This window comes from Elaeis guineensis, chromosome 7 (assembly GCF_000442705.2).
Source record: "Elaeis guineensis isolate ETL-2024a chromosome 7, EG11, whole genome shotgun sequence".
Lineage (NCBI taxonomy): Eukaryota > Viridiplantae > Streptophyta > Magnoliopsida > Arecales > Arecaceae > Elaeis > Elaeis guineensis.
In genome coordinates this window covers 94,044,947-94,072,121 of record NC_025999.2, presented here as the reverse complement: position 1 = coordinate 94,072,121, position 27,175 = coordinate 94,044,947, and the positions used below count along the sequence as shown (strand labels likewise).

Below are 27,175 nucleotides of genomic sequence, written 5' to 3'. Positions count from 1 at the left end.
TTCGTTTTACGCTTTTCCCATTTAAATACCCTCTGACCTAAGAATTATGACATGCTTTTATCATAAAGGAAGCTCTGGAATATCCTACTTTCACCGGGAACAACTGCCTGTTAGATGGAACAGCTGCTGCTGAACCTACTTAATGATTGCTCGATAATGAGAATTAACTATCACCCATAAAGGAAGCTCTGGAATATCCTACTTTCACTGGGAACAACTGCCTGTTAGATGGAACAGCTGCTACTGAATCTACTTGACTACAGCAAGAACTCTTAGATAATGAGAATTAACTATCAGCCTGAAAGTTTGCATCATGAACCAGGCCGCTGATTATTAGCCACAGAAGCCAAGGAGCCACCTTCAGTTGATACAAGTAACAATAACATATCCTCCAGTCAAGCTCACTTTACATGCTCTATAAAATTTATAATAATCCTAAGGATCATTAAAACAATAATAAAACAGAAAAGAATCCATGCAAGATCAGGAAAACTGATCGTTGACTGAAGCTCAAAACAAACCATTGCCACAGGGTCCGTAAGGAGTGAGATTGTCACATGGTAATTCGACAGCAAAGGAATTTCAGTGCCTCGGATGTATCTGCACTAGACTTTCACTAACAGAAGCAGGAAAGCTGCCATGAGGCACAATAATCTCATTTTATTGAGTAGACTCTTACCTCCTCTGATACTACACTATCTTTCTACATAGATGATGTCAGTATTTCATATATCAAAATGAACTGAAATTAAACATGGTCATGGATGGAAAACTGTGTACTAAAACCAATAGATTGTACCCTTTCCAACGTAGACAAACCAACCAGGAAAATACACAAGCATACTTCTATATAAATGCTTAAACAAACAAATAAGCCATCAATCAACAGGACCAAAGTAAATACAAATTTGATGAGGGCATGATGGCATCTAAAACATGAACAATGGCTCTTTAATTTAAAATGATAAAAAGCTCTATAATTACAGAACATCTCTATATGAGGCAATTTTTGCAATGATTAAACACCCTCTGAACAAACCACATTGTATCTGATGCTAAGTCAATGGTTATATGATAAAATAGCTACTTTTGGAGGACATGCTTCTCATACAGAGCAACAATCTCCTTTTTGTTAGGATTCCTCAACTGCAGCAGTTGTCCACCAAACCCATGCCTAGTGAGTTTCTGTTTCAGTTTTAGAATGGTAAACTTCGCATAGTCTTCAGATCCAGTTTCCTGATGTTCCTGACTCTCTGTGCATTCTTCTCCTTTATAAACAGAACCGCCATCTTCTGTCTGAGTAATCTTTAGGGGGCTTGTAGTACTCTTGGATCTCTTTCTACCCCTAACAAGCCCTTCATCAACTTCCATATCTTGGACAGATTCTGTGCCCAGGTAATTATCTACTCTCAAACGTTTCCCACGAGATGCAGTCCTAAGCTTACTATCAAGTGCGGTCTCATTTAGACGAACAGACGTCAGCTCCTGGTGGAGTGCATCTAGTCTGCCTTGAGTAGCTTGTAGCTGCAAGGACAAGGCCTCTGCTCTGCTGTTGGCCTCAGCTCGAGCTGCACGTTCTGTTGCCAGAAGACTCTCAAGGACTTGGACTGTGTTGGACCTCTGTTCATTGCTCCGACTCAATAGATCCTCAATTTCTTTCTCTCTCTCTTCAACCCTTCTCTCAAGTACTGTAACCTTGGACGTGGCATCCATTTCAGACTGATGCAATCGCTCTACTTCATCCATCAGCTTCACTCTCTCTTGCTCCAAGCTATCAACCTGTCTTTCAACTCTTTCAATTATTGCTAACCTTTCCATTGCCAACCGCTGCAATTCACACTTCTCCTTCTGAGCAGTCACTACTTCTGCCCGAGCAGTATCAGCCAACTCAGTAGCTCTCTTTGCATCCCTTTCAGCAACCTTGAGCCTCTCTTCTGCATCATCAAATTTCTTGCATTCAGCAATGTACTTTTCTTGAAGATGGTTCTTTTCTTGTTCCAGTATTTTGGCTTCCCTCTCATACGACTGAGCTTTAGCTTTCATAGAATCCAGGTTTGAATTTAACTTCTTTATTTCATCCTTGAAGGCCAAAGTTTCCAACTCGTGAGTCTCCAACTTTTTCTGAGCAGCCTATAGATAAATTGGATGAAATTGCAGTCATCATCATCATCTAGTTGCATGTAACAAAAGAGATGCAGGTTTCATTTCAAAGAAAAATGAAAAAGCAAAAGTTCTCTGAAGACCTAAATTTTACCTCCAACTGTGAAACCAAGGTACTTGTACGGTTTTCAGTAGAATCAAACTTTGCATTCAAGGTCTTGATTTCCTCTTCCTATCATCGACAGCAACATATGAGGATTGAACTTAATTTGTAGGAAAGATGAAAGGCAAAAGAAAGGATGACTGACCTTTTCCACTAACTGGGCAGAGAATTCCGCCCTTAGCACATCTTCCCTTTCTTGTGCTTTTTTATTAGTGCGCTCCTGCACTAATGCTGCTCTCTCCAAAGCTGTTTTGGCTTCTCCAGCAGCAACAGCATACTTTCGCTTCCACTCTGATGCCTCTTCCTGAGCAGATTCTGCCTGTTCACGAGCAGCAGCCAATCTCCCTTCAGCAGCACTTAACCTGGACTCCAGAGCCGCAAGTTTAGCTTTAAATTTATCATCCTCAGCCTTCAACTCTATACTGCTTTGGTCATACTTATTTTTCCAATCAGAGGATTCCTGTCTTGTAAGATCAAGATCTTTTGCAAGACTCATGCAACGCTCCTCCAGTGTGCTACATTTGCTCTGCAAATTTGCAATACGACTGTTGTACTCCTCTGAAAATTTTTGCTTGTCACTGATAGCTTCCTCATAGCGCTTCAAATATTCAGCTCTGTGCTTTTCATTTGCCTCAAGCTGCTTCTTGAGCAGTCCCAGTTTGTCATCATTAGAGCAGCATTTCAATGCAAGGGCACTCCTTTCTGATTCAATTTGATCTAATTGCTTTTTAAAGAGGTCCAATATGGGCCCCCCCAAACTGAAAAACAAAATTATGATTAAAAAGAAAGTGAAAAGAATAATAAAATTATTGAGAGTGTACAAGATTATCAGTAAAATTTAGGAAATCCAAAGTTTAGAAAACATCTGGCGATGAAAGCATATTAAATTGAAATTTTGAAACCATCAGATCTGCATCAGATTTAAAGTTGGATATGCCAATAGAACTGTGCCATGTTAGAGTCGCACATATCAAGGCAGCATTAACCCCACCACCAGAAAGGGCAAAAATACGGACAACAAACAAATTGGCACAACCCAACAAAAAATCTTCTGCCCACAATATTGTATCTGGGCCAACGTATAAAAACTGGCTGTTCCCAAGTCATCTTTCCCAATCAACATTAACTCAGTTCAGTTAACATTATTGCAAAAACACAGAAGGCAGAGACATACCACTGCCGTAAAAAGGAAGACAATATTTTCCATTTGCCGGGACCATGAGAAAATGACTCGTACTCAGAAAGCAGACTCTCCAAAACCTGCAGAGATTATGTTACCATCATAATCTTCAAACACAACAGAATTCTTTGGACAATTCAATGATGCAAGCACCCAGCAATACAATCAGCAATTTTAACCATATGGAGCTTGGAGCAATTAGAAACTACTAGAAATAAAAACCAAGAGTGATGTGTACATAACTCTAAATTGGATTGTATAGTGAGTAAACAAGTCAGATGCAGGTGTCTACATGCATCATGGTGTTAGTTACAGGATGCTAATCATCAAATTAATGTTACAAAAGCATACTGAGTCAAAGAAATTGTTCATACACTGCAAGTAATAACTCAAAACAGATGAAGTTTTAATCACATGATTCAACAGAGTAGCTATGGCTCAAATAATTAAATGAAAGGGAAGGGACATACTAGGAAGAAAGATATATGAACTGAAAATATTGAGATTTATTGGAAGTTTTGCCCTACTGAATTCTAGAAAGGGAAATCACACTCTCAAGACTGAACACCCATCACCAAACATAGTTTAATGCCATAGTTTTCATGATTTTCATGCAAATGTCTTCATATTTCTAAACATTGGCATAGATGGTACCATGTAACACATCAAAAGAGGTTGGATGGAGTTGCCAGTAAATGCAGACACATCAGGGACCAGCACAAAATTTACAGGTCACCACTAACCAAGGTAAAATACCTAATAGACATTAATAATAAATATCTGGTTATACATTAGCCAATCAGCCTTGAAACAAAATTCCTGCAGCTATTGGCATATGATAATTTTTTTCCCTATTACAGACACTGTGACATATTATCTACTCTTGATTTGATGACAAAATGGTGAGTGCATGCGACTACCAGGTCAAACACCACACATTTTGCAAATATGCATTTTTACTAATTAGAATGAAACACAGCCGATTAAAACAAACCATTCAAATCAAGTTTTGTGAACATGAGTGGTCATAAATACTGCATTTCTTTGTTTCAAGTGGAACATTATCACCAACTGCATATCTTGCTTAGAAAAACAAAATAACTACTTAGCAAACCTAGTATCTTTTACCACAAGCAAAACAGCAGATCTCCAGAACACATTTCTGGGTTGAAAAATGGGACAGTTGTCAGCTGTCCGAAAGCTGGAGAATTTGGTTTTTCTCTGATGTTTGAAGGTCATCAGACAGGCTGTTTCCATCTATCACTTGCCGGAAGTTTTATAAACAAAAAATATATGCATTTAATAAACATTTCAAAATCATTGTAATTTTCAAACAACTAAACTATAGGCAGGTGAAATGGGGCTAGACCAGAAGTCTAACCCCTCTGCCTAGCAACTAGAGGTTCTAGGTTCAATTCTTGGATGGTGCATCTCCAAAAATTTGGATCTAGGTAATTTAGTACAACTTGGTCTCTCCCCCCCACCCCCACCCACCAAATCAAAAACCTAAACTATAGGTAGGACTGGTACAGCAAAGCTCATGAAAACAATTATGATTTTAGAGAATAACTTATGTCATTTAGGCCAGCGATATTTTTAAAAAAAAAAAAAAAGAAAAAATTAGGCAACCAAGAACAATTTAGAGCAATTATACGGTTGCCTCAACGAAGAGGATCTGTAAACTGACGGCTGGTATAAATATATGGAACAAAGAATAAGACACCAACGAAGAGAGATCTAGAAAGCATTTGAGACGTAGCAGAGGGAAGGGATACCATGGCTTGAAGCCTTAAAAAAGAGATTTACAGAAGTTCAGCATGAAAATATTTAAGGGTTTTAACAAGAATGATTGGTTAACAAGGATGCATAAAACAGAGCCAAAAGAGCTGGGGTAAGGCTTGATGTTCACGCTTAGTGTTTGCAGGACCAACATGTACCGACAGGTTCGGGATGTAGCATACCAATCGCATACAGTTCGGGTGTGGTAAGGAGGCTCAGTACACCACCATACCTATACATGCTATAGCTGTTATCTTGAATCCAACAGCTTGCCATATGTTGGTGCACGGAGATACCATACCAACCCAACCTGTGTCGGTAACTACCTAAGACTAAAGACTTTGCATATTATTATTTAATAATTAATAATGTAATGCCTTGTATTATTCTACGATAACAAGAATTCCTATTCTAATCTGTGGCTTTGTTATAAATATTTGTGCACAACATGTACGTAAAAGCACACATATATACAACCAGATGTATGTAACCACAATAAGAATGTTATTACCTGAATCACACTGTCAAGTTTCACACTAGGACCATGACAAGCTGCTCGTAGCTTCTTTTCCATGCTATGTATGGTGTTCGAACATTGCAAATCAGCCTCCAGAAAAGCAGTCCTTTTGTAATCCTGCAATCAGCATCCGATCAACAATGAGAAGCAAACCCCTATGAGCAAGACTTGATCACTTATACATATTTAGATGCATGACCTTGCAGTCACAAACTGATGACATCAATAATGCTCTAAGGACAAGAAAGGGGTTGCAAACCTTGATGACCGATTGGTGACCTATTTAACCTTAGGAAAAGTTGTAGTAACACTCCCGGATTCTTTTTAGAATCATCAGGCAGTCAGCTATGTCTTTGATAAATTCAAAACTTGTTACAATCAATTAATATAAGAAAAATATAGTATCAAAAGTCAGTGCCCTCCACCACAACCAGAGCATCAGTTAATCTCTTCGGTCTTCTTAGAGTCTTCATGCTGGAAATTGATCTCCATAACTTTGAGCTTCCACATGGTTGTCACCAGAGTTGAAGGCAAGAAAGTGATTCTTATATTAATAGTATATCTAATGACCAACATCCCTAGATTTGTTATGTCATGATTTAAGCTTTAGAGGTTGATCTCACTCCATCAAAGCTGATCTAATACACTTCTTGAATTAGAGAATGGAATCAGCACAAGTGAATTAGTATTCTCATGATTTTAGGACTAGATTAGTGTTTTGTTATGTTTCCATAACATAAGTAGAATTTATAGTTATCCTAAAGACAAGATAAAGAGGGCAGCAATATCATCAACGGCCGATCAGAAATTAAATGAAGATGCTTTTCTTTTCCACATTCTGGACAAATCTTAGGAGGCCATGACCTCTGCTAGAATTATGCTTATTTAATAAGTCCTTATATAAAAAGGACATATTTAGTATGTCTCTAAACCTAGTATATCTCTAAATATGATATGTACTTACTTTCCAAGTATGTACTTTTTTCTTTATGTATTTGTTTCTCATCTATTTAAAAAGATGAAATTTCATTAATAAATTATTCCTTTAATCTTTTCCTTTCAACATGGTATCAGAGCAGATTGCTGCACTCTCTCCACAATCCTAGCCTAGCCGCTGCCCTTTCTTCCATCGTTAGAGACCTCTGGCGATGGTTTCCTCTGGTTAGGGTTCTCTGGTTCTTGCTAAAACCCTAACTGCCGTCTAGAACTTTGGATTCTTGTCCTTACTGAATCCGTACTACTATAGTCCTAAAATCAATCTATTCATGCTACGACAATCCATCCTTTGCCATCTTGAAGGTCTGATTAAGGCTTCTGCATGTTGTTTGTTGAAATCTGCTTGTGATTCTACAAGATTGGCTGAGGAGCCTTCTATGCATCCCGAGGAGCAATTATTTTTGGACAGATCAACACTAGTTCTTTTTCTATGCCCTGCAAAAGTTCTTTGGCTGTCTTTCTAGCTGTTTATCAATCACGGAAGCAGTACACTGCCGGTGATTTCTCTGGCTGCCATATAAAGGTATCCTTCCTTCCCTCTTTTACTGTCTGGCTATCTAATTGTTTCTATCCTCCTCTCTGGCTGCTATGGCATCCTTAAATTACAACAACAAACAACTTTCGACACCTCTAATTCCCGATTTTGATGCAGCAACAAGAAATCTAATGGTGGCTACAGTAAAGCTCAACGGCACTAACTACCTTTTGTGGGCCCAATCGTTCAAACCAAGATCGGCAAAACCTGTACCGATGGCCGGATCGGTTGGCCGGCGGTACGGTACAGCACGCCTCCATTCCGTTCCGAACCGAGGCGAACCAATGAAGGAAAACACGAACAAACCAGGAAAGAAAAAGAGAGAAAGAGAGAAATAGAGAGAGAGGGAGGGAGGAAGAACAAGAGGGAGGAGAATCTGCTGGAGGGATCGTCAGAGGGCAGCCGTGGCCGTCGGACGGCGGAAAGGGCTCCCGCGGCTCCGCATGGGGAGCAGGGGCGATCCGCCCCTGTTTCTCGGGACTTTTTTTTTAAAAAATCTTTTCAAAATGAAGTCGGCATGAGGTTTGTGCCGGCTTTACTTAAGTGAAGCCGGCAAACTCCATACCGACTTCACTTTGAAAAAGCTTTTTTATAAAAAAGCTCCGAGAAATAGGGACAAATCGCCCATGTTCCCTGTGCGGAGCTGCGGGAGCCCTTTCTACTGCCCGACGGCCACAGCTGCCCTCCGACGGCCCCTCCAGCAGATTTTCCTCCCTCTTTTTCTTCCTCCCTCCCTCCCTCTCTATTTCTCTCTTTTTCTTCCCCGGCATGTGCCGTTTTGCATGCCGAAACCGTCTCGGTTCCCCGTCGGGACGGTTCAGCCCGCCCCGTATCGGACGGTTCGGTCCGGTACGGCATTCCATAGTTCAAACTATTTAGTAATGTCCAACGAAAAGCGTGACACATAACTGAAGATCTTCCAAATTTCAAAGATCCTATCTATGACGACTGGCTGACTAGTGACTATTGTGTTATATCATGTTCCAGAAGACAGCTAAACAAATCTTAGATACCCTCAAACAGATGTTGTGATGAACAAGATCATCATAACACCATTCATTCCATCATCCAAGCAGTTAGCTGATATTTTGACTGTCTCTGTCTTTTGGTGTTTTCAACTCTGTGTAACAAGCTAGGCATATTTGACATATATGCTCCAGCTTAAGGAAAAGTGTTAGAATTATGCTTATTTAATAAGTTCTTATATAGGAAGGGCATATATAGTATGTCTCTAAACCTAGTATATCTCTAAACATGGTATGTACTTGCTTTTCAAGTTATATACTTCTTTCCTTACGTACTTATTTTTTATCTATTTAAAGAGATGGGATCTCATTAACAAATTATTTCTTTGACCTTTAGAGGGTTCTCTACCATGGTGTGATGGTGGCCACCAACTCATACTTCCGGCTCTCTAATGATGGAGAGACAAGTAACTCACGGCCAAGTACCAGCTCAAGGGGGAACCGGGCAGGCTTGTGCAATTTTGTGCTTCCATAGCTAAACCTCATCAAATAAAGTATTAATATCTTGGAAAGCATCTGTATTTTTATAGACTTGCTAGCACTGACCACCACAGCCTTGCCAGCTGAAGTTTTGTATCCTTCAACAGTTTCTGGAGCAGAAAACAAATGAAGTGCATCTTCAATAGTATGACCAGCTTCAGAAAAAATATCAAGATGGAGCAGAAGGGCTGAACTGTAGCTGAAGCCTCGTTGCCTGTGGCCTTCACAACACTCCTTAATTGACCCCCAAAAATTGCACTTATCAATGGTGGTCAAGGTTCATTCTAAAAAGAAATGCTTATGGGTGTCACAAATGGTGGTGGGTGGAGGCAGCTAAATGCTGATCACAGCAGGGTAGGCATGGGCAATATCTTGGAAGGTGAAGAACACCAACTGTGACTTGCAGAAATGGGCAAATAGCAAGAGATGATATAACATGCACAAGTGTCAATGTAGGGAGCAAAAGGAGGCAATTAGGTCCATTAAAATTTTTGAGCTCCTAGGTCATCCCAAATTCCCACTCATATAAAAACACATAGATACACATATATTTAATATATACTGTATGTGCCTCTGTAAAGTATGCAAAGAAATATCAGAAAGCAACAGATAAAAACAGCAAGAATAGAAGTTGCTGCTAGTAATAATGGAACAAAGAAATAGACAGATGATAGGATGCGTACATCTCCTACTGATATATACTCAAGTGTCATGCAGGTTATATTAAAGATGGCTTGGTGGAGTTGCACCACTAAAAGGATTAAAGTCATACTAACTAGTCTAATGAAGTCATTTAATTAAAAAATGGAAGTATACCAAACATATTCACAAGGACTTACCCTGATGATCTTCAGTTTATTAAAACCCTAGATAGATTTTATATTTTGCATTAAGAGACTAAGGAGGTCGTTCATATCCTAATAGAGCTATATCTAATTTAAACACTATTGAACAAATAAGCCAACATGAGACAAAGCTATAGAAATTATTCAACATTCCATATGAGCTATGAAGAGTTAAAAGCCCCGTAAATACACATATCAGATTACATCACAGCCATACGGAGACTATCCCCTTCATCAAAAACAGACATGCATACAACATTTCAATTTATTATGTACACCATCCGAAGTTGGAACTTGGGGTTAATTCACCAAGCAGCCAATATTTGTAATTCAGAAAAAGCTAAAGTTTAAAAAATGAAGAAAAAATAACTGTAAATTATTATAAATGGGTAAATGAAATTATAAACTTTGAGAATGATAATAAGATCCAAAAGTATAGTTATACAGAAATGTCCCAAAAAGTTCATAAAAGCATGCCATTTTAAGAAGTCAAGAAAACTCACCAAAAAAACTTTTGGTGAAAATTTTTTAAGACTCATTGGCAAAGTTTTCAGCAAATTAGATAATCTTGTAGCTGGGGTTCAAAGTTTTCTAAGGTTCCTGCAAGACCTACTAATTCCAGGGATTTCTGCAAATACCTAGATAGCCGTATTTCAGAAACAATACCAGGTCTGGCAGCCTAAGTCCTAGGTGGACTATGGTTAGTCCAAAAGAATTAAAAACAAAGGTAGGTGCTTCATAGACTGTCACTGATGCCATGGGAATTACCTTGGGGATCAAAAAAATAAAATTAAAAAAAACTATATTATTGGATGCCTTCACAAGCTGCAAAACTAAGTAGAATCAACTTGTATTGCCTGACCAGAACATGTGGTTCCCAAAAAAATTCTGTTTTTTCTTCATCTCCTATTCATTTGTTAAACCACGTTTCAGACAGGTGTAAGAGAAAATTATATTATTACCATTGCAGAATGAATTAATCAAGGAAGCTAAGTTGCTGTCAAACGCATGCCATAAGGTGTGCCTAAGGTGCAACCTTGGTGTCTTGCCTTCCAAAGGGCAGGACAACTTCACCGGGGTGCTCAAAAAGCATGCCTTCCATACACCTTGCTAAGGTACCAAGGCACAGAAATTGTGTGCCTTCACAACCATAATTGTTTCCTGTGTACATGACTGGATGGCTGCAAGTTGTGTTGTTGTTGTGTGCCATGATGACTGTTCGTGTTTATATGTGTGGAATACATCAGCTTCAAGAAGTCATACAGAAGCATCAATGATTGCATTAGCAGCCACTTCTAAATGCCATGGTCAAGACTCAAGGCACAGATAAATACGGTGACAAGGTCCTGTTAATGAGACGAACCAAAATACTGGAAATCTTTCACCAATTGTATCACAGGCTACGTCACCAAGTTGGGCATCAAAGAAGGTTAATTCGATAGACTGGCACAGAGCCTTTTTCTTTATAAAGTAATAAATCTATTGTATAATCTTGAGCCAAATAATAGGGGAAAAGGAAGTGAGCTATCAAAAACACTTGGAATAACACAAGCCCAAGATAACCAAGAACCCCAAGACAACCTAGTTTATGTGAAAGCAGTTTATAAATGGTGGCTCTTTGAGGATCTAAACATGTAAGATTTCGTATAGGCAACAATTTAAGTGTTTCAACTGTCTAGAATTGGGTTGAGCTTTTCTCCTACATCAAAGACAAAATATCTGTCCATATCACACAGAGCAATGGAAGACAGATAAAGACAGCAGTCATGACATTGCAGAAGAATGTGAAGAAGGTATTACATATGCAGATGAATGAGCTTTGATGAACAAAGTATTCCACAGTTCAGGAAAAAAAACTAGAATTTTATATAACATTTGAATTTTGCTTCAAGTGAAGATTATGGCTGCAACATCGAACAAGCATAAAGCAGACACCAATTGCAGCCAAAAATCTATGAATTTCACTACCATAAATGTTGCAGGTTATATCATCACAAGCATCAAACGTAAAAACAAGGGAACTGTATGTTCTGATTATTCCATTCCTGGTTAAACCAAAAGATACCTACATGTGTTTTACCAAAACCAGAAATTCAGGCAATTTCAGTATCACAATACAGGTTAGGCGAAAAGCATCAAACCCATCATTCCTTGGATCTTAGAACACAAGTTACAAAAGTCGCTGAGTAGACATGCCAACAAAATGAAAACAGACTAAAAAAAGACACTTCCTTTTAAATAGGTACAGCACAGACATCAACAAGAGCATGCTACAAAAATTTAAGTATAGATAAAGTTCCATCATAGGTTGCTTGCAGGGCATGAAGAAGTGAACAGATGAGATGGTTAACAGCATAGCCGAAGAACACTCACCTCATATGCCTTTCTAAAGAAGTTGTGAAGAAGCCTTTCATAGTTCATACGTGCTGAGCCAGACCCCACAGCACTAGCATTAAATGCTGCAAGTGATTTTTGAACAGCATCTTCATGCGCTTCTCTTAAAATAGCCTAAAACATATAAAGTTATTAAAGAGTAATGTCCACCAGCAAGTTTAGTACCTGTCTGATATGATGTTCTAACTTTACCTCCTCGGCCGGTTTTGTGCGATCAAAAGATGACATGTAAACCTCAACAGCAGAATCATATGACCTACGACATTCCGCTTCTTCCACACTCTGCACAGCAAGATAGCACAAACAGATACACTTCAGAGAAATGGTGCATGTATGCTCATATCATTTGATTACGTATTAGCTTCGCATTTTGGATATTAAATCTCCCTTGTTGAAAACGGCAGTTCTAACTACACAAATGAAGGACAATACAGAAGAAAATGAAACTATGGGCACAAGTATTGTCATATAAGTTGTTATCATCTCAGATTGCTTATCAGGTCACTCTTGCACACTTTTTTCTGCACTCAAAACTAGAATTTCCTCAAAAACAAGACATAAAGAAAAGGGGTGGCTAGTAGAGTTTTCATATGCAAAACATTAATATAGCCTTCTCTGCCGATACAATGGCAACTTCACAAATAGATTAACATCAAAAAGCATGTCAAAATTTTTGGTTAAGAATAAACCGAAGTTATTGCAAAATTAAGGGTGCTTAACAAGTCCTTGGATAGAGGATCCTATGAAAACCTTTTGAATGATAACTATTGACACCATTATGTACACTAGGGTTAGGGTTTAGGATTTGGCTCTGGATTAGGACTTGGATTTGGGTTAGGATTAGGGTTTTTGTTCTGCTCCATCATGGCTTTTTGCTCTCCTCCCTTGCCTCTTACCCGAATCTTCTGCCATCCATGCTTAGGGTTGCACTTTAGGATTTGGGTTCAAGTATGGGTTTTGGTTTCTATTCGGATGCATCAGATCTTTTTCCTCTTCTATTTCCCTCTTCTTCACCTCAGCCGGATCTTCTACCGTCGATACTCCGACGGGATCTAGGTTTAGGATATTCGGTTCGATAGGGTTTGGGTTAGGATTAAAGGTTTGGGTTAGGTTAGGGTTTGCATTTACGGTTTGGATTTAGGTTTTTCCTCTTCTATTTCCCTCTTCTTCCCCTCTTCTTTCCCTCAACCGGATCTTCTACTGTCAACACTCCAACGAGAGTTAGGGTTAGGGTTTCCGATTCGATAGGGTTTAGGTTTAGGGTTTGAGTTAGGGTTAGGGTTTGCATTTACGATTTAGGTTTGGGTTTGCATTTACGATTTATGTTTAGGTTTGGGTTATCGTTTCCAGTTCGCTAGGGTTAAATCAAGCCCACACCCAAAATAAGCCCAAAACCAAGTCCAATACCCACAGGCCTAAACCCAGGCCCAAAAGCCTAAACCCACCCTCAGGTTAACCATGTCCAAGGCTAAGCCCAAGACTATGGGCTGTGATCCAAAACCCTAGAATGCAGGCCCAAAAACCTAAACCCAGATCGAAAGACTTAAGCCCAGGCCCAAGTCCAATACCCATGACCTACGACCCACAGATCTGAGCCCAGACCAAAAACCTTAAACCCAGATCCAAAGACCTAAGCCCAGGCCCAAGTCCAATACCCATGACCTGCAATCCACGGGCCTGAGCCCAGGTCCAAAACCTAAACCCAGGCTTAGGATAACCATGTCCAGGCCCAAGCAAAATACCATGGGCTGTGATCCAAAGGCCTAACCCATAATCCAACCCCTAACCCAACCCAACTCAAGCCCATAACTTTGACCCTAAACCCATGTGCAGAAACTGAACCCACACCCGCGAACACGACCCGAACCCGTTTACGAATCTGGATCCTTTACTGGACCCGTATCCTAAACCCATTTACGTATCTTTTTTTTTAATTTTTTTTCCTGCACTCCACTCGTTCAACCATATCCTCTTTATCCATCAAAGTACTTTACCATTATTCTTTCTCTGTTCCATTCAAATTGTTTTCCACAATCTGGTTCTTTCTTTTTTTTTTGTTTGGCTCTGACACGGGAAGGCTGCTTCACCACAGCAGCAACTGTGTCCCGACCCTTTCATTTCAATTTTTTTTCCTTTTACACGTAATGGACAGACATAGAAAGGCTGCTGCATCAAGGCAGCAACTGTGTCCCGACCCTTTTGTTTCATGGTCACTGGAAGGCTGCTGCATCACGACTGCAACCGTGCTCCGAACTGACTGCTGCTATGCTGCTGCCACACCACAGCAGCAACCGGTTCTCTGACCACCCCTCCCCCAAATGATATTATAAAATAAAGAGTGGAAGGCTGTTATTACTAAAATAGCAATCCTCCTAGATAGCTGATGAGAAATCAAATTAGATTTCTCATATGATGCTAAAAACTACATAAAACTGATGGGGAACAAAAGAAAATACCTATCCTGCTCTGACCACGAACTCCCTCACTCCAACAATCCTTTCTTCTTGTGCCAAATCCTAACTAAAAATCGAGCAACTGAACGTCTTGTGCCCATGAACTCCCACATATGCCTTCTTAAAGGAAATCCCTCCATGCCCCCTGTCATTTACAAATAAATGGTCCGTCTAATCCACCATTCCACCCCGCCGTCCACAGCCACAATACGCAGCCTCCACGGCACCATTTTTTTTCCTCTTCCAGCACTGAACAATATAGTGACACGTCACTGTACCTCTCACATCACACCATTCCTTCTTTAAATTGCCTTCCAAACCTACTCTAAAGACTTAATAAACCATCAGATCAGCAATCGTCCATCTTTCTTACCCCCTCTCCGTCTCTCTTTTTTGCTCCCTTTTTTTCATATCAAATCATTTCCCATATCCACCATCCCTCCTCTCCTTCCCCGTTTTCAATTTTTTTCAAATGTATGGGGATGCTACGACAGTTCAACAGTAAAAACCACCTCATCATATTGCAACAGTTCAGCTGACACCTGTGCGCACAGTCAGCTCCAGCTGGACACGTCAGCGACCATGCCACGTGGCACACGAAAAAAGGGCAAGGACATGCTTTAATGTATAGAATAGATATATAGATACATAGATACATGCATATACTTAAATACACACACATATGCAATATGTATGTATGAATGTGTATATGTATGTACACATGCATGGGCGTGCACACAGATGCATTCATGTTGGCATCTTCAAATACACTAGCATGAAAGAATTAAAAACAAACTTCTTGATCATATATCATGAAGCGATAGCACACAAGTGAGTCTATGTTGTGCAAGATATATTGTGCAACCATATATGCAATGGAAGGACAGAGAAATGATATGATGTTAAGCAGAATGTCCTTAGAGGGCTACATCCTATGGCAAGTACAAAATTGGAAGCGCTACATTATATATTAAAACAACTGCTATTGAAAAAAGAAAGAAAGGAGGAAAGAAAGAAAGAAAACCCTTCCCTTCATTTTAGAAAGGTCATCACACTATGATATGATCTTAAGTCACCAGCTAGGAAAACACAGCACCATTAACTAAGAGAACACCCTAACTCCAGTAAAGTATCATCCATTTGGGTATATTACCAATTACTACTTTAGATACCTTGTTTCCCCTCGCAATTGGAAGAAATACAAAAACTCATCAAACAATGTCCACCAAATGTCTCCAACGATCTTTAACTCCAAAATTAACCTCAGATTCTATTTAACTTCAAAAACTTAAACAAGGTACAAGCACTTCACATCTCAACTCCCAAGTTTACTTCTTTCCATGCTTCATCTCAAAGCTTGCTGAATTAAGGTCTTCTTTATCTTCTCATATCTTCCTCAATCATTTCGTTGAGTTTATTCTCGTACAGGTGGATGAAACACATTTATAAGAGAGAAATCATCCCCATAGTAATGGGCAATGGCATACGGTTTCTAAGTCGCAAGCCTATAGCACCTTTGGTGGATAATAACCAACATGTATGAACCAGATTTTACAGCAAAAAACCTAGAAGTCAGGCTAAACGCCAATGGTTATGCAGAGACATTTAAGCCATTATCTAAAATTAAACAGCACAATCACAGCTAACTAGACTTCAGCAAAACAATGAAACTAGTCGACTGACTAAACAACAGCATGAGACAATGACAATCACCTAGAGTAATGAAATAACATGCATGCAGATTGGTGTGAAAAGTCAAGTCTCAGCTTGAACCTACATGTAACTTAGTTGAATAAGAGCTGCTAAATAATAGGAGCATAAACTAACAAAAAGGTAGAAAACCAAATCAGATCTAATGAGGTATCATGGAAAGAGGAACAGATCATAACTACAACAATAGAAGGAAATTGGATGGAGGAGGAGGGAGAAAACAGCTTGTGGACCTCAATAAGGATGTAGCTTGGTGGGGAGGAAGAACAAATGAAGTACTAGATGAAAAATCAGAAGTAAATAGACTAGGAAATGGTCAACCAAGCAATATGCCATTCTATGCTTTAGGAGTTGGGGTGACAATTTGTAACTCAACTTGCCAACCCAACCTGCAACCAGCCTAAGTTAGGCTGGTTCAGGTCTGGCACAACCAGGTCCAGGACATAAACAGGACAACTCGACTTGAACCATTAACTAAATCAATCATTCAAATTTAGAGTCCTGACTTCTTGTTAAACCCATTTTGACCCTTTTTATAGTTGGGTCCGATCAACACAGTTATGCTCCGACTCATTAACCTATTCAAACTATTTAATCCCATTTAATCCATTTAAAACCCATTTAACTCACTTAACCTTAATGGGTTAGTGGGTCGGGCCCAGTTACCTATTTAATAAAGAGGTTGGGTTTACTTTTGGATCTTCGATATGCTCAATAAATGTGTCGGTCTTGGGTTGACAAAAATCTAGCCTGGACCATATTTGACCCAACCCATATCCAACCCAATCCGAACATCTGCTACACCTATTTATTAGTAACTTCGCAAGCCACAAACCTAATAGAAGCATAATCCAGATACCAAATCATGATTATTGTGTTACATTAAAAAGCTAAATCCAAAACAATTGACAAATTTTCAATTATCTTTTTGTTAAACTCAGAAAAAAGGGCAAGCTTAAAGCATGTAAATTAATCTGTGTGCCAATACAAGTTACATCTTCAAATTTGTCAAGGAAGAACTGCAGCAAATTGGTTTGTTCCTACTTGCTTTTTAAGAATGAACAATGAGTCAGTCACTAAGAAAAAGTCAACACATCATGGATGAATACTCACATGCCATAAGCGTCGGCATGTTGGGTTACAACAATTAGTTTGTGCATAGCATACTAGCCAAAGGAAACAAGGTGTGTTAAGGTAAATAGCAGCAAAAAGAACTCCAATGATGGTACAAAATCTAAGTACATAATACGATTTTGCTTGAGTTAGAAGGAATCAACAAGTAAACTACAAGTATAAAAGTTGAGGACAGAAGCCACTTTAGGGGACAACTGAGGAAGAGGGGAATAATGTTGCACTCCATGGTTAGCCAGAACTAGATAATTCATTAGAAATCATATAACAGCTTGCACAGAATCTTTTATTTTATTTTGGTTATGTTTTCTTCCTAACAATATGAAGCACGAACAAGGATACAACAAGATATAGATACATCAATAAGGCAAACCTTGAAAAATCAGACACTAAACAGCTACAATACATCAATGCATATATATTTATGTTTATACATATGTATCCTATGTGTATACAAAGAAATATATGTATGTATGCATAAAGCATAGTAGGCCATCAAAATAACAAAGCCCATATATTGTAAGGCAACATCAAATTTAACAAACTCGTCATTTAGTCATCATTCAAATCCATAGACTCCAATCCATACTTCATATTTTAATATTAAAGTTTAAAATCATATAAAGTATCCAAAGTGTTTTGATTTTGAAAATAGGATATTTTGTGCAAGTATCAGACATGCATTGAGAAGTATTCTACGAGTACCGGTACCTGATACATATCCTATATGGACACAGCATGTGGATTGAAGTATCCAAGCTTCCTAGTTCTAACCACAGAGAAAATTAGTACCTTAAATGCTTATATTAATCATTAGTAACAAATGAAAATGAGCAAATTTTTGGAATGGTGTCCCAATTTGTCTCTTCATCACACTTACTCATCTCATCTTGAACACCTCAACCAATTAGGTTTTTATTCTTGCCTTTTGTACTCTAGGCCCCTCTTTTATCAAAAATTAATGGATCATATCGGATCCTTAATATGGAAATTGTGGAAGCATTGGTAGTTTATGGTAAGATCATGGAAAGTTTATTCATCATGAATTCAAAAAATTGACATGTGGGGACAAATTGTTAACTTACAATACACCTAATAATGTCTTACTTCCCCATTTCTTTTTTATGAGTTAAAAAAGAAGATTCCAACAGCTGATACCATAGCATGTCCCAATCAAGGTTCTTGGCCACAGTTTGTGAGCAGCTAAAAGATTGCATCAAGGTTTCTGCACCACACTAAATTGGGTGGTATAAAGTATACCGTACCGTACTAGTTGGATACTGGTACATGGTATGGGGGCATATCGACACTCAGTACGCCGAATAGGACCCGCACCGACATGGTAACAGGTTGCCACTGGTACTGTTTTAAATCCCGTGGGATGGAGATGTTTCGATATCTCCATGGAACGGGATACTCGACTATCTCATCTTGTCCCAACAGCTGTCCCGATCATGCATCCTAATAAATATCATCCATCTCTCTCCCCTTCTTTTCTCCTTTCTTTTTTTTCTTTCCTTCTTTTCTTTCTTTCCTTCTACCTTCCTTTCTTTTGTTTTTTTCCGTTCTTTTCGCCATCCCTTTCTTTCTTTTTTCCTTTTTCTTCTTCCTTCTCTTTCCTTTCTTCCTTCTTTTCTTCCTTTCTTTTTCTTCTCCCTTCCTTTCTTTCTATCATTTTTCTTCTTCCTTCCTTTCACTTTTTCTTTTTTCCGTCTCATGTTCTTATTTTCCTCTTTCTTCTTCTTTCTCTACATGGATGGATTTCAGAATCCCGATCTTGTTCCGGCCCCGTTTTCTCACAAGAACGGGATGGATGGGATGCCCCCACATCCCATCGGAACGTAAAACCTTGGCTACCGGTACAGAGCTCAGTACCGAAATAGCAAACTTTAAATTGCATAATTTCTAGTGCTACGCAAATAATCTGCAAGAAATAAGGAAAAACTAAACATTAAGCAAGAGATACGAAAATAGAGGTAGAAGAAGAGGGGTTGAAGAAGAGGAGGGAGGAGAAAGAGGACAAGAGATAAATGGGTAGAATAAGAAACTGAGGCCAGGAGTAGGATCATAGCCATCTTTTGCTATCTCACACCACCCTATCAATGTCATTGAAGTTAGAAGAAGAGGGGCTAGAGAAGAGGGAGGAGAAAGAGGAAAGGAGGTAAATAGGTAGAGTAAGAAATTGAGGCTAGGAGCAGGATCATAGCCATATTTTGCTATCTCACACAACCCTATCAATGTCGTTGAAGACCACCCACCATCAACCAGGCCATGCCCTCCTCTTTGGTGCTTGATCTTGATTGGGTTTGACCCTTAGCCCTTGAAGCAAGCCAAAGGACTTTGCAACTTGCACCAATCCCACAAATGACCAAGCCCATTTAGCCAGATCCAAAAATAATCAACCTTCCATGACCAACCAACCCCACTTGACTTGCATCCATCTGGCCCCCTTATTTAGAAACATAAGTTTATGCCCATCCAGGTGTCTATTATGTGGCCCAGCCACATTTTCAAGCCATCAAAGACTTACGTGGAGTGCTTAGGGAGCTGTCACCAACTAAGTCAATGTAGATCTTTCAATATGAATATTTTCTAAGAATGAAAGCCATAATTCCAAGAAAATCATTTGAGGTCATATCAATGCATCAAGCTCAAGGAATTTTTTGATCCTATTGTTAACTCCTAGCTGATTCAAGGACAACCATATGCATTTTAACACTTAGAAATTTCTTACACACCAGCATCAAGATTCGACCAACAAGATATGCAATGATACACGTGCTAGCAAACAGATGCACTCTTGTTTAGAACCAAACAGGCAATGAATCAACTCATCAACCACCCCCCCCCCCTTCTCCACGCTGCCATGGGGGGTGCAAGGAAAAAGAAAAGAAAAGAAAAAGGGAAAAAAGGTAGCAACACACCATTCCTCTCAACCATGTTTGATAGATACATAAAATCACATTATGACAAAAACCACAAAAAGAGAAGAATCAGCAAAACTAAATTTACATTGACATATAACCTTCACAGTAACACAAACCTGCCATGAGGATGATATTGTAGGCACAGCTCCATTGTTGACGGCATCCAAGAATGACTGTGTGATACCAGCAAGAATGGGACCAGTCATAACAGTAGACCCTACTTGCTTAGGTCTAGTTCGCTCAAAAACAAACTTTGTCAATGCATCCAAACCTGATCTAAATTCTGGCCTTAATCTGTTTAACTGCACGATGAGCAAAGAGCACAATATGATAGAGGTTGGAAACAGGCAATCTACAATTGAATAAAATAAATAATAATATATAAAAAAAAATTTAAATGAAGCAATGTCTAAGACTCACAGGGATTTGATCAAGACGTTGGAGATCATTTTCATCATTCAATGGACGCACAAGTGTGAAACATTCCCTATCAGGGAAAAGAGAACGAATGGACTCTCGAATCTATTAAATAGTATTTATTAAGAATCAGCATACCAACTCCAAAAAAAGAAAAACAGTGAATAGAAGAACAGAGAGAATTACGCCAATAGCAGGCTGTCATTTTCAGCATGTCCAAGGCATTTAAGTGAAGCAAAATGACATATGCATGATACCTCATTCCTCGCAGATAAATCTTTCCCTCCACCTTGCATGGACCTCAAGGCTAACTCTAGGTAATCACGTGGAGAGATTTTACGGTCATCCTCAACTAAATCTAAATAGAAGTCCTATAAGTCAGAAAATAATAATATGCATCACTCATTGGACAAAAAAACGATCCTACTAGCAATTTAGGGGGAAAAAAACAATTCTCAATAACAAGCACGGAAACTGTCAGCTTAATATGATGAACATAAACACAATTACCCTCAACAGCCAAACAAAGACCGGTGAAAATTGCCCAAGCTCTGATGTTGTGGATCTTCCTCCAGTCGCCCTAACACGAATATGTTTAGTCATTTCAGTAACAAGAGAAAGACGATCAAGTGCCGCTTCATCTATGCCACCCATCTGAAGAAACCAAGAGAATCAAAAGGCAGATAAGCAAGTAATTACTAAATACCTGGTTAGAAAACTAACCTAGTCACTTCACGATGAAGTAGAAAAGAATCGAAAAAGAATGAGAAGACCTCCAGATTCAGAAAAGCTAATTAGGTTCCACTTGGTTCTGTTTTTATATAAGTTATTTTTACCTGATTATAGATAAACATGCTTGATAACAGAACAGCCAAGGAAAATATCTGGATGCTGTAAGTTCCCTGTCAAAGAGGGTGGAAAAGTTAAATTACTACAAAGAAAAAAAAACAAAGCCTTCAACAGCATTATGAACATTAAACATCCATGTTATAAAACAAAGAATTAATTGATGATAAGATCTATCCACTACTCTGAGATGCAGCATCATACATACTGTGCTGCAAAAGTTACCACCAAATTAATATGCATATCATGCACCAGCCTGTATTCCTGGGTATCAGAAAGGTCAGTACAGGTTGATGCCTTATTAGAATGATAACTTATCTTGATGGATTATCTGTATATCAATGTCGTTCACAGGTCAATATAGGTTGCTGCCTTATTAGAATGACACGTTATATTGATGGATTATTTATATATCAATGTCTTTCACAGAAATATTGATTATTTTCAATTAGACTCTAATAAATATGTAAAATTAGTCCTTTCTTAGTAATTTCTTACTACATATACATAAAGAAACTTATACTTATGTATATGAGAGCACATGTGAGCCGATGTGCTGATAAAAGCAAGAAAGTCAAGAGAAAAGATGCCATCTCGGCACAGGTTCATGAGTCATCACGTCAACCGACAACTAAAGCAGCAGCTTTAAAACATCAAATTGCAATCACAGCATAGACATCCAACAGTTAGTACTTCCGATACCTGATCCAAAGGCTGGCATGCACCCAATATACAAATTAAATCTACACACCAAATGTATGGAGAATCTAAAGGAAACAGGAATTGGCCAAGGGTAAGGTGAATCTAAAGGAAAGGAATTGATATGTCAGGCACTGGAAGCAGCACAGTTGGAGTGAAAAAGATATTAATGGATTCCATGGGTGGAAATAACATCCAATTATATATACAAAATCCAAGAGTAAATTTAATTATCACTATTAGATAATACTAAAATAAATCATTTCTAACCGTTTGATCATAGGCATCAATTCCTTCACTATCCAGCAGCAAAAGATTGTATTCAGTTCCATCAAGAGCAGTTCGCTTTATCGGGGCACTCCACATCCAAAGCCCCTTAGTGCATGGTCGATGAGTGGAAGCCACTTGAAATCCACTGCTCCTACCTAAAATCTATAACACATAACAGATGTAAATGTTGGTTAAAGACAAGAATCCCAAGCAAAACAAATTAACTTGAAATATATCACCATAAAATTGAATTTATATTTGACAAGTAGATAAAAGAATGGGGAGAAATCTAAATAGAGAAATTTGAAAAATCAATCCAATATGTATCTAGAAAAAATCACATGGCAATAGTAGAGCACATAATAATTGAGCTAGGCATGGAAAGCAGAAATAGCTGTAAATAAACCTTCTGATAATACTGAATACAGAAGAGACAGCCAAGCAGATATCCATAGCTGCGGTGTCAAAGTTAAACGGCATTCTCTTAGTTACTTGAATCAAGGGCAGATATGGGTGTGATTATGGGTGTGGAAGTATGACGTCATGAAGGGATGCATAAGCATACTATGCAATACTGACTATACTTTTAAGTATTTATTCCATTCATTTTGGAGATGGAGATAAGCAAGGATTTTTATGTCATAAAGCTTCTCAAAGTTAGGAGTTCGAATCTACATTAAGAAATAGTCTTTCACCAGCGAAGTCATCTAATTTAAACAGTAGCCTTCTTTTACTTGCTAGTGTCAACAATAACCTAGTCTGACAACAAGTATGATTATGAAGATTCTGCATCGACCAGAATTGTCATCAACATCTTCTAAGTGTGAACTTATAGGGCTGAGGGTGATCTAAGATGTAAAATGCAAAGATTGTTTCTTCCATACAACTAGAATGACGTTTAAGTGTTCTTCTTGTCAATGCAATAATAAATGATACAACGTTTCCTTTGGACATGCTTCATTATTTTGTAGCACATTCATTCCTTGCACTGACATAAAGCACCATTATTGTTACAACCGTACACTTGTCCACTAATGGAGCAACATCTAGCTCAAACAAAATCGCAAGTCATAAACTAATTGTCCTAATAATCAAAATCAAATCAGTGATATGATTTTTCTCGACACTACAGGAACATACAGCTAATAGCTCCTTCAGTTAGGATGTCTTGCTGCATTCATACCATATCCATATTGTATATTGGCCAAGGAAAGGAAGAAGGGAAAAGCAGTTCTCACTGCCTCTCATGTTTCTACTTGTTATGGCACCTCTAACTCTGAACAAAATAAAGCTCATCACTCTCCACGAATCTTGTTTCTGCTCCAAGATTCTAAGGGTGAGCCTGATCACCCTCTCACTACAAATCCTTTGATAATTTAATATTCAGCGCGTATAATGTCTCTCAAATGCTTTATAGATAACCGGATCAACAAATTATAGATAAACTATTCCTGTAGCTGTCTTATTCCACAAAGGCAGAGTTTCAATCAAATTACAAAACCAGGATTATAGAAACATTACCTCCTACCCTCCTCTAGAGTGTAGACAGAAGCTTCCTCAAGATTTTGCTTGAAGCAAAAATCACCGGGCACTTGGTTAAACCTCCTCATCCAACTCCAAGAAGCTCGCAGCATGTCATAGATAGACTTGATGAGCATCGACACCATTTGCTCAACAAATCTCTTTGCCCAGCATACATAGAAGTCACCATCCAAAACTCCATTAAAATTATTGTTTTTACCTCGATTTGCCACATTTACATCATACGTTCAAGGGAATGTAAAAGACCATCATGAAAACCAACAAGTTTTACTCATGGCCTCCCACCATAACTTGATTGTAACCTTTTCCCATAACTCTATGGTAAAGATTCCACCATCCAGTATACAGATTTCTTCTTTTTCCTTTTGATACCTTTTAGCACCAAACAAGTTTTATCTCATTGAAGGATTGACAATACAAACCACAGATTTGACCAGTAGTTCATAAGTAGCTATAACGGTACATACTATTGTATTGACCACAGTGGCCCATATCACTGCACGGCAACTTGTGTTGATTTGTAACTTATGTAGGCTAATATGTGTAATTAGGATTATATAAAATGTTTTCTGCTTTTAAATCCATGTCCAACTATTATGAATAGTCCTTTTTCTATGAAGCACAGTCCAAAGCTCTTCCAATTGCACCTTAAATTTATCTTATAAGAATTTGAAGTCTGATATACGAATCATGCATGGTAACAATGCAAAATCATCTGGCTACATAGGATAAATTTTCTATAGAATAATAATCCATGAGTTTCTTCTTACTTTAAAATCACACTGAATTTTGGAAATCAAAGAAATTATGATATCGAAAGCATCGTATAGCAAGATCCTCTAAGAGAAATCGTGGATGCCAACAAGGACCATTACATAATTCAAATGGAGATAATATGAGTTATACATATCTAAAGTTATAACAGTCTGGTTTTGAGTCATATGGCTAACAATTATTCCACAAATATAGTGTAGTTTTACAAAAGGTAGCATAATTATATGTGCCAACTTCTTTTGCTATACTTGCATATCTTCCTATGCCAATGCATTCCCAAGTTTTAGCATCTTGGAACTTGCATACTATAAACAGAAGAATCCAATGGTTAAGAAAGGATTTCAAAGAACTCCTTTAATTGAGCACACTCTTCCCCCCCACCCCCCACCCCCCCAAACCACACCTAGGAGCATCCCTTCCTGCATATCCATACAAGACGCGAGTAGGTCGTCGAGGTCCTACGAGGCACCCACTACTCGTAGTACCCTCCCACCAAAAAAAGATGTGTGATTCAGTGGTTCGACAAAGCCTAGCTCGAAGTTGAATCTGCCCGAATAGCACCTGCCCAACAAGGACTTCGATGGGAAAGAGCCTTGGAAACTCAAGAACAAGGTAAGACAGAGAAGAAAGCTAGTACCAAGTTCGGAAAGAGACCCGAAAAATATGCGCTGGCCAACGCACACAGGTAGGAAGGGACGCCTTAGGCTCGGCCCATCACAAGCTCGTAAGCTTCACATGGCGATTCTTCTGCTACATAACTCTGTGTAGCTAACGCATGCAACCGGTGCCCGCAAACGATCGTAGTGTTGGAACTGAACAATTACAGTGACGAAAAATGTGATTGGATCATCACTAAGCCCCTTGGTTATGGGATCGCACTCCGGTACCCAGCAGAGATACTGACCACCAACCAAATCACGCATAATGCCCCATGAAAGAAAGGAGAACGAAGAGGGAGAAAGTGGTGACTCGCGACTATTGGAAGTTGGTCTGAAAGACTGGGAATTCACTCTCACAGCACCACCATAAGGAGCTTGGCAAGTGGTGGTTCAGTCGCAATGCCGTATCCCCTAGTTATAACAGTCTGGTTTTGAGTCGTATGGCTAACAATTATTCCACAAATATAGCGTAGTCTTACAAAAGGTAGCATAATTATACGTGCCAACTTCTTTTGCTATACTTGCATATCTTCCTATGCCAATGCATTCCCAAGTTTTAGCATCTTGGAACTTGCATACTGCAAACAGAAGAATCCAATGGTTAAGAAAGGATTTCAGAGAACTCCTTTAAGCCTCGTTCTTTGAGAAAGAATATTTTAAACTCAGCATATCCATGATCTCCTTAAAGTTGCTAGTGATCTTCTAAGGGGTTGGCCCAAGAAAACAGTCACCAGCTCCCATCATTGCTACTACGTGATAATGAACATTTGTAAAAGTGAATTGCGTTGAGTTGGCTTAGTCAATTTCAAAATAATCAGATTCTATCTTCCACCACCAAGGTGGACCATTAGAAGGCCTGCTAAGCTTTCGTAGTCATTTCGTGAAATATTAATTTAGAAGTGAATTTCGTCCTTGAGGAAGGGAAGATTATGTACGCACAAAAAAAAAAAAAGAAAAAAGAAAAGAGATGCAACCTAGTGATTAGAAGTATAGTGAAGTGAGAAAACCCTAATTCCACAAGAAAATGGCTCATATCGTCTTTTTTCCTAAGAAAAGGCACTTTATCTCCCGTCTGATTAATATAAAGCCATCCCAATAACTACACTAACTAAAATTTAGAACGACGAAGAACAAGAACAACCCTAGCAATAGAATTCAAGAAAATACCACATATAGAAAGAAAGGTGGAGAAAGGGGGACGATACCTGGTTAAGGATGAAGCTCTTGCCCTGGCGAGCCCGGCCGCAGACGGAGACGACGCCGATGGGACCTTTGACGAGCTGGAGGGTGGCGACCGCCTCCGGGTCCATCCGAAACGTGCCCTTCTCGTCGCAGTACACCAGCCGCAGCGGCCTCGCCGGCCCAACGGATCCCGGGGTGACAGAAGGCACAGAAGAAGAAGTACCCAAGCTAGGGCTAGGGCTAGGGCTAGGGTTCCGGGGATCGGATCTGGGAGACGCGCCCCGGTCCTTACGCGACGCCGACGACGAGGAGGCGGCAGAGCCCCCTCGGAACCGAAGCATTTGCATCGTCTTCTCTTTCCCCCCTTTCCTCTCTCTCTTTCTTTGGTTCTTGCTTTCTTTTAGAGCGTTTCCTTTCCCTCTTTTTTCTTTGCTCTAGCTTTTTGCTTCGTTCTGGGCTCCGGGAAGGGGGAGGGGAAAGAAACAAAGAAGAACGCGGCAGAGAGAGAGAGAGAGAGAGGTGGAAAAGGCCGAAAGGGAAAGGCAGGTTTC

General features: G+C 39.1%; 1 protein-coding gene across 1 annotated transcript; it reads right to left on the bottom strand.

Moving 5' to 3' along the window:
- Window positions 1–763: 763 nt before the first annotated feature.
- LOC105032216 (uncharacterized) lies at window positions 764–27,175 on the bottom strand. Its single transcript, XM_010906595.4, has 14 exons — window positions 26,648–27,175; window positions 22,468–22,629; window positions 21,489–21,554; window positions 21,163–21,306; window positions 20,910–21,023; window positions 20,656–20,757; window positions 20,352–20,537; window positions 12,207–12,296; window positions 11,994–12,128; window positions 5,734–5,856; window positions 3,438–3,523; window positions 2,409–3,021; window positions 2,255–2,332; window positions 764–2,130 (listed from the first exon to the last, which is right to left on the bottom strand). Exons 1-14 carry the CDS (start codon window positions 26,969–26,971, stop codon window positions 1,084–1,086), a joined length of 3,270 nt encoding a protein of 1,089 aa, XP_010904897.1. The 5' UTR covers window positions 26,972–27,175; the 3' UTR covers window positions 764–1,083.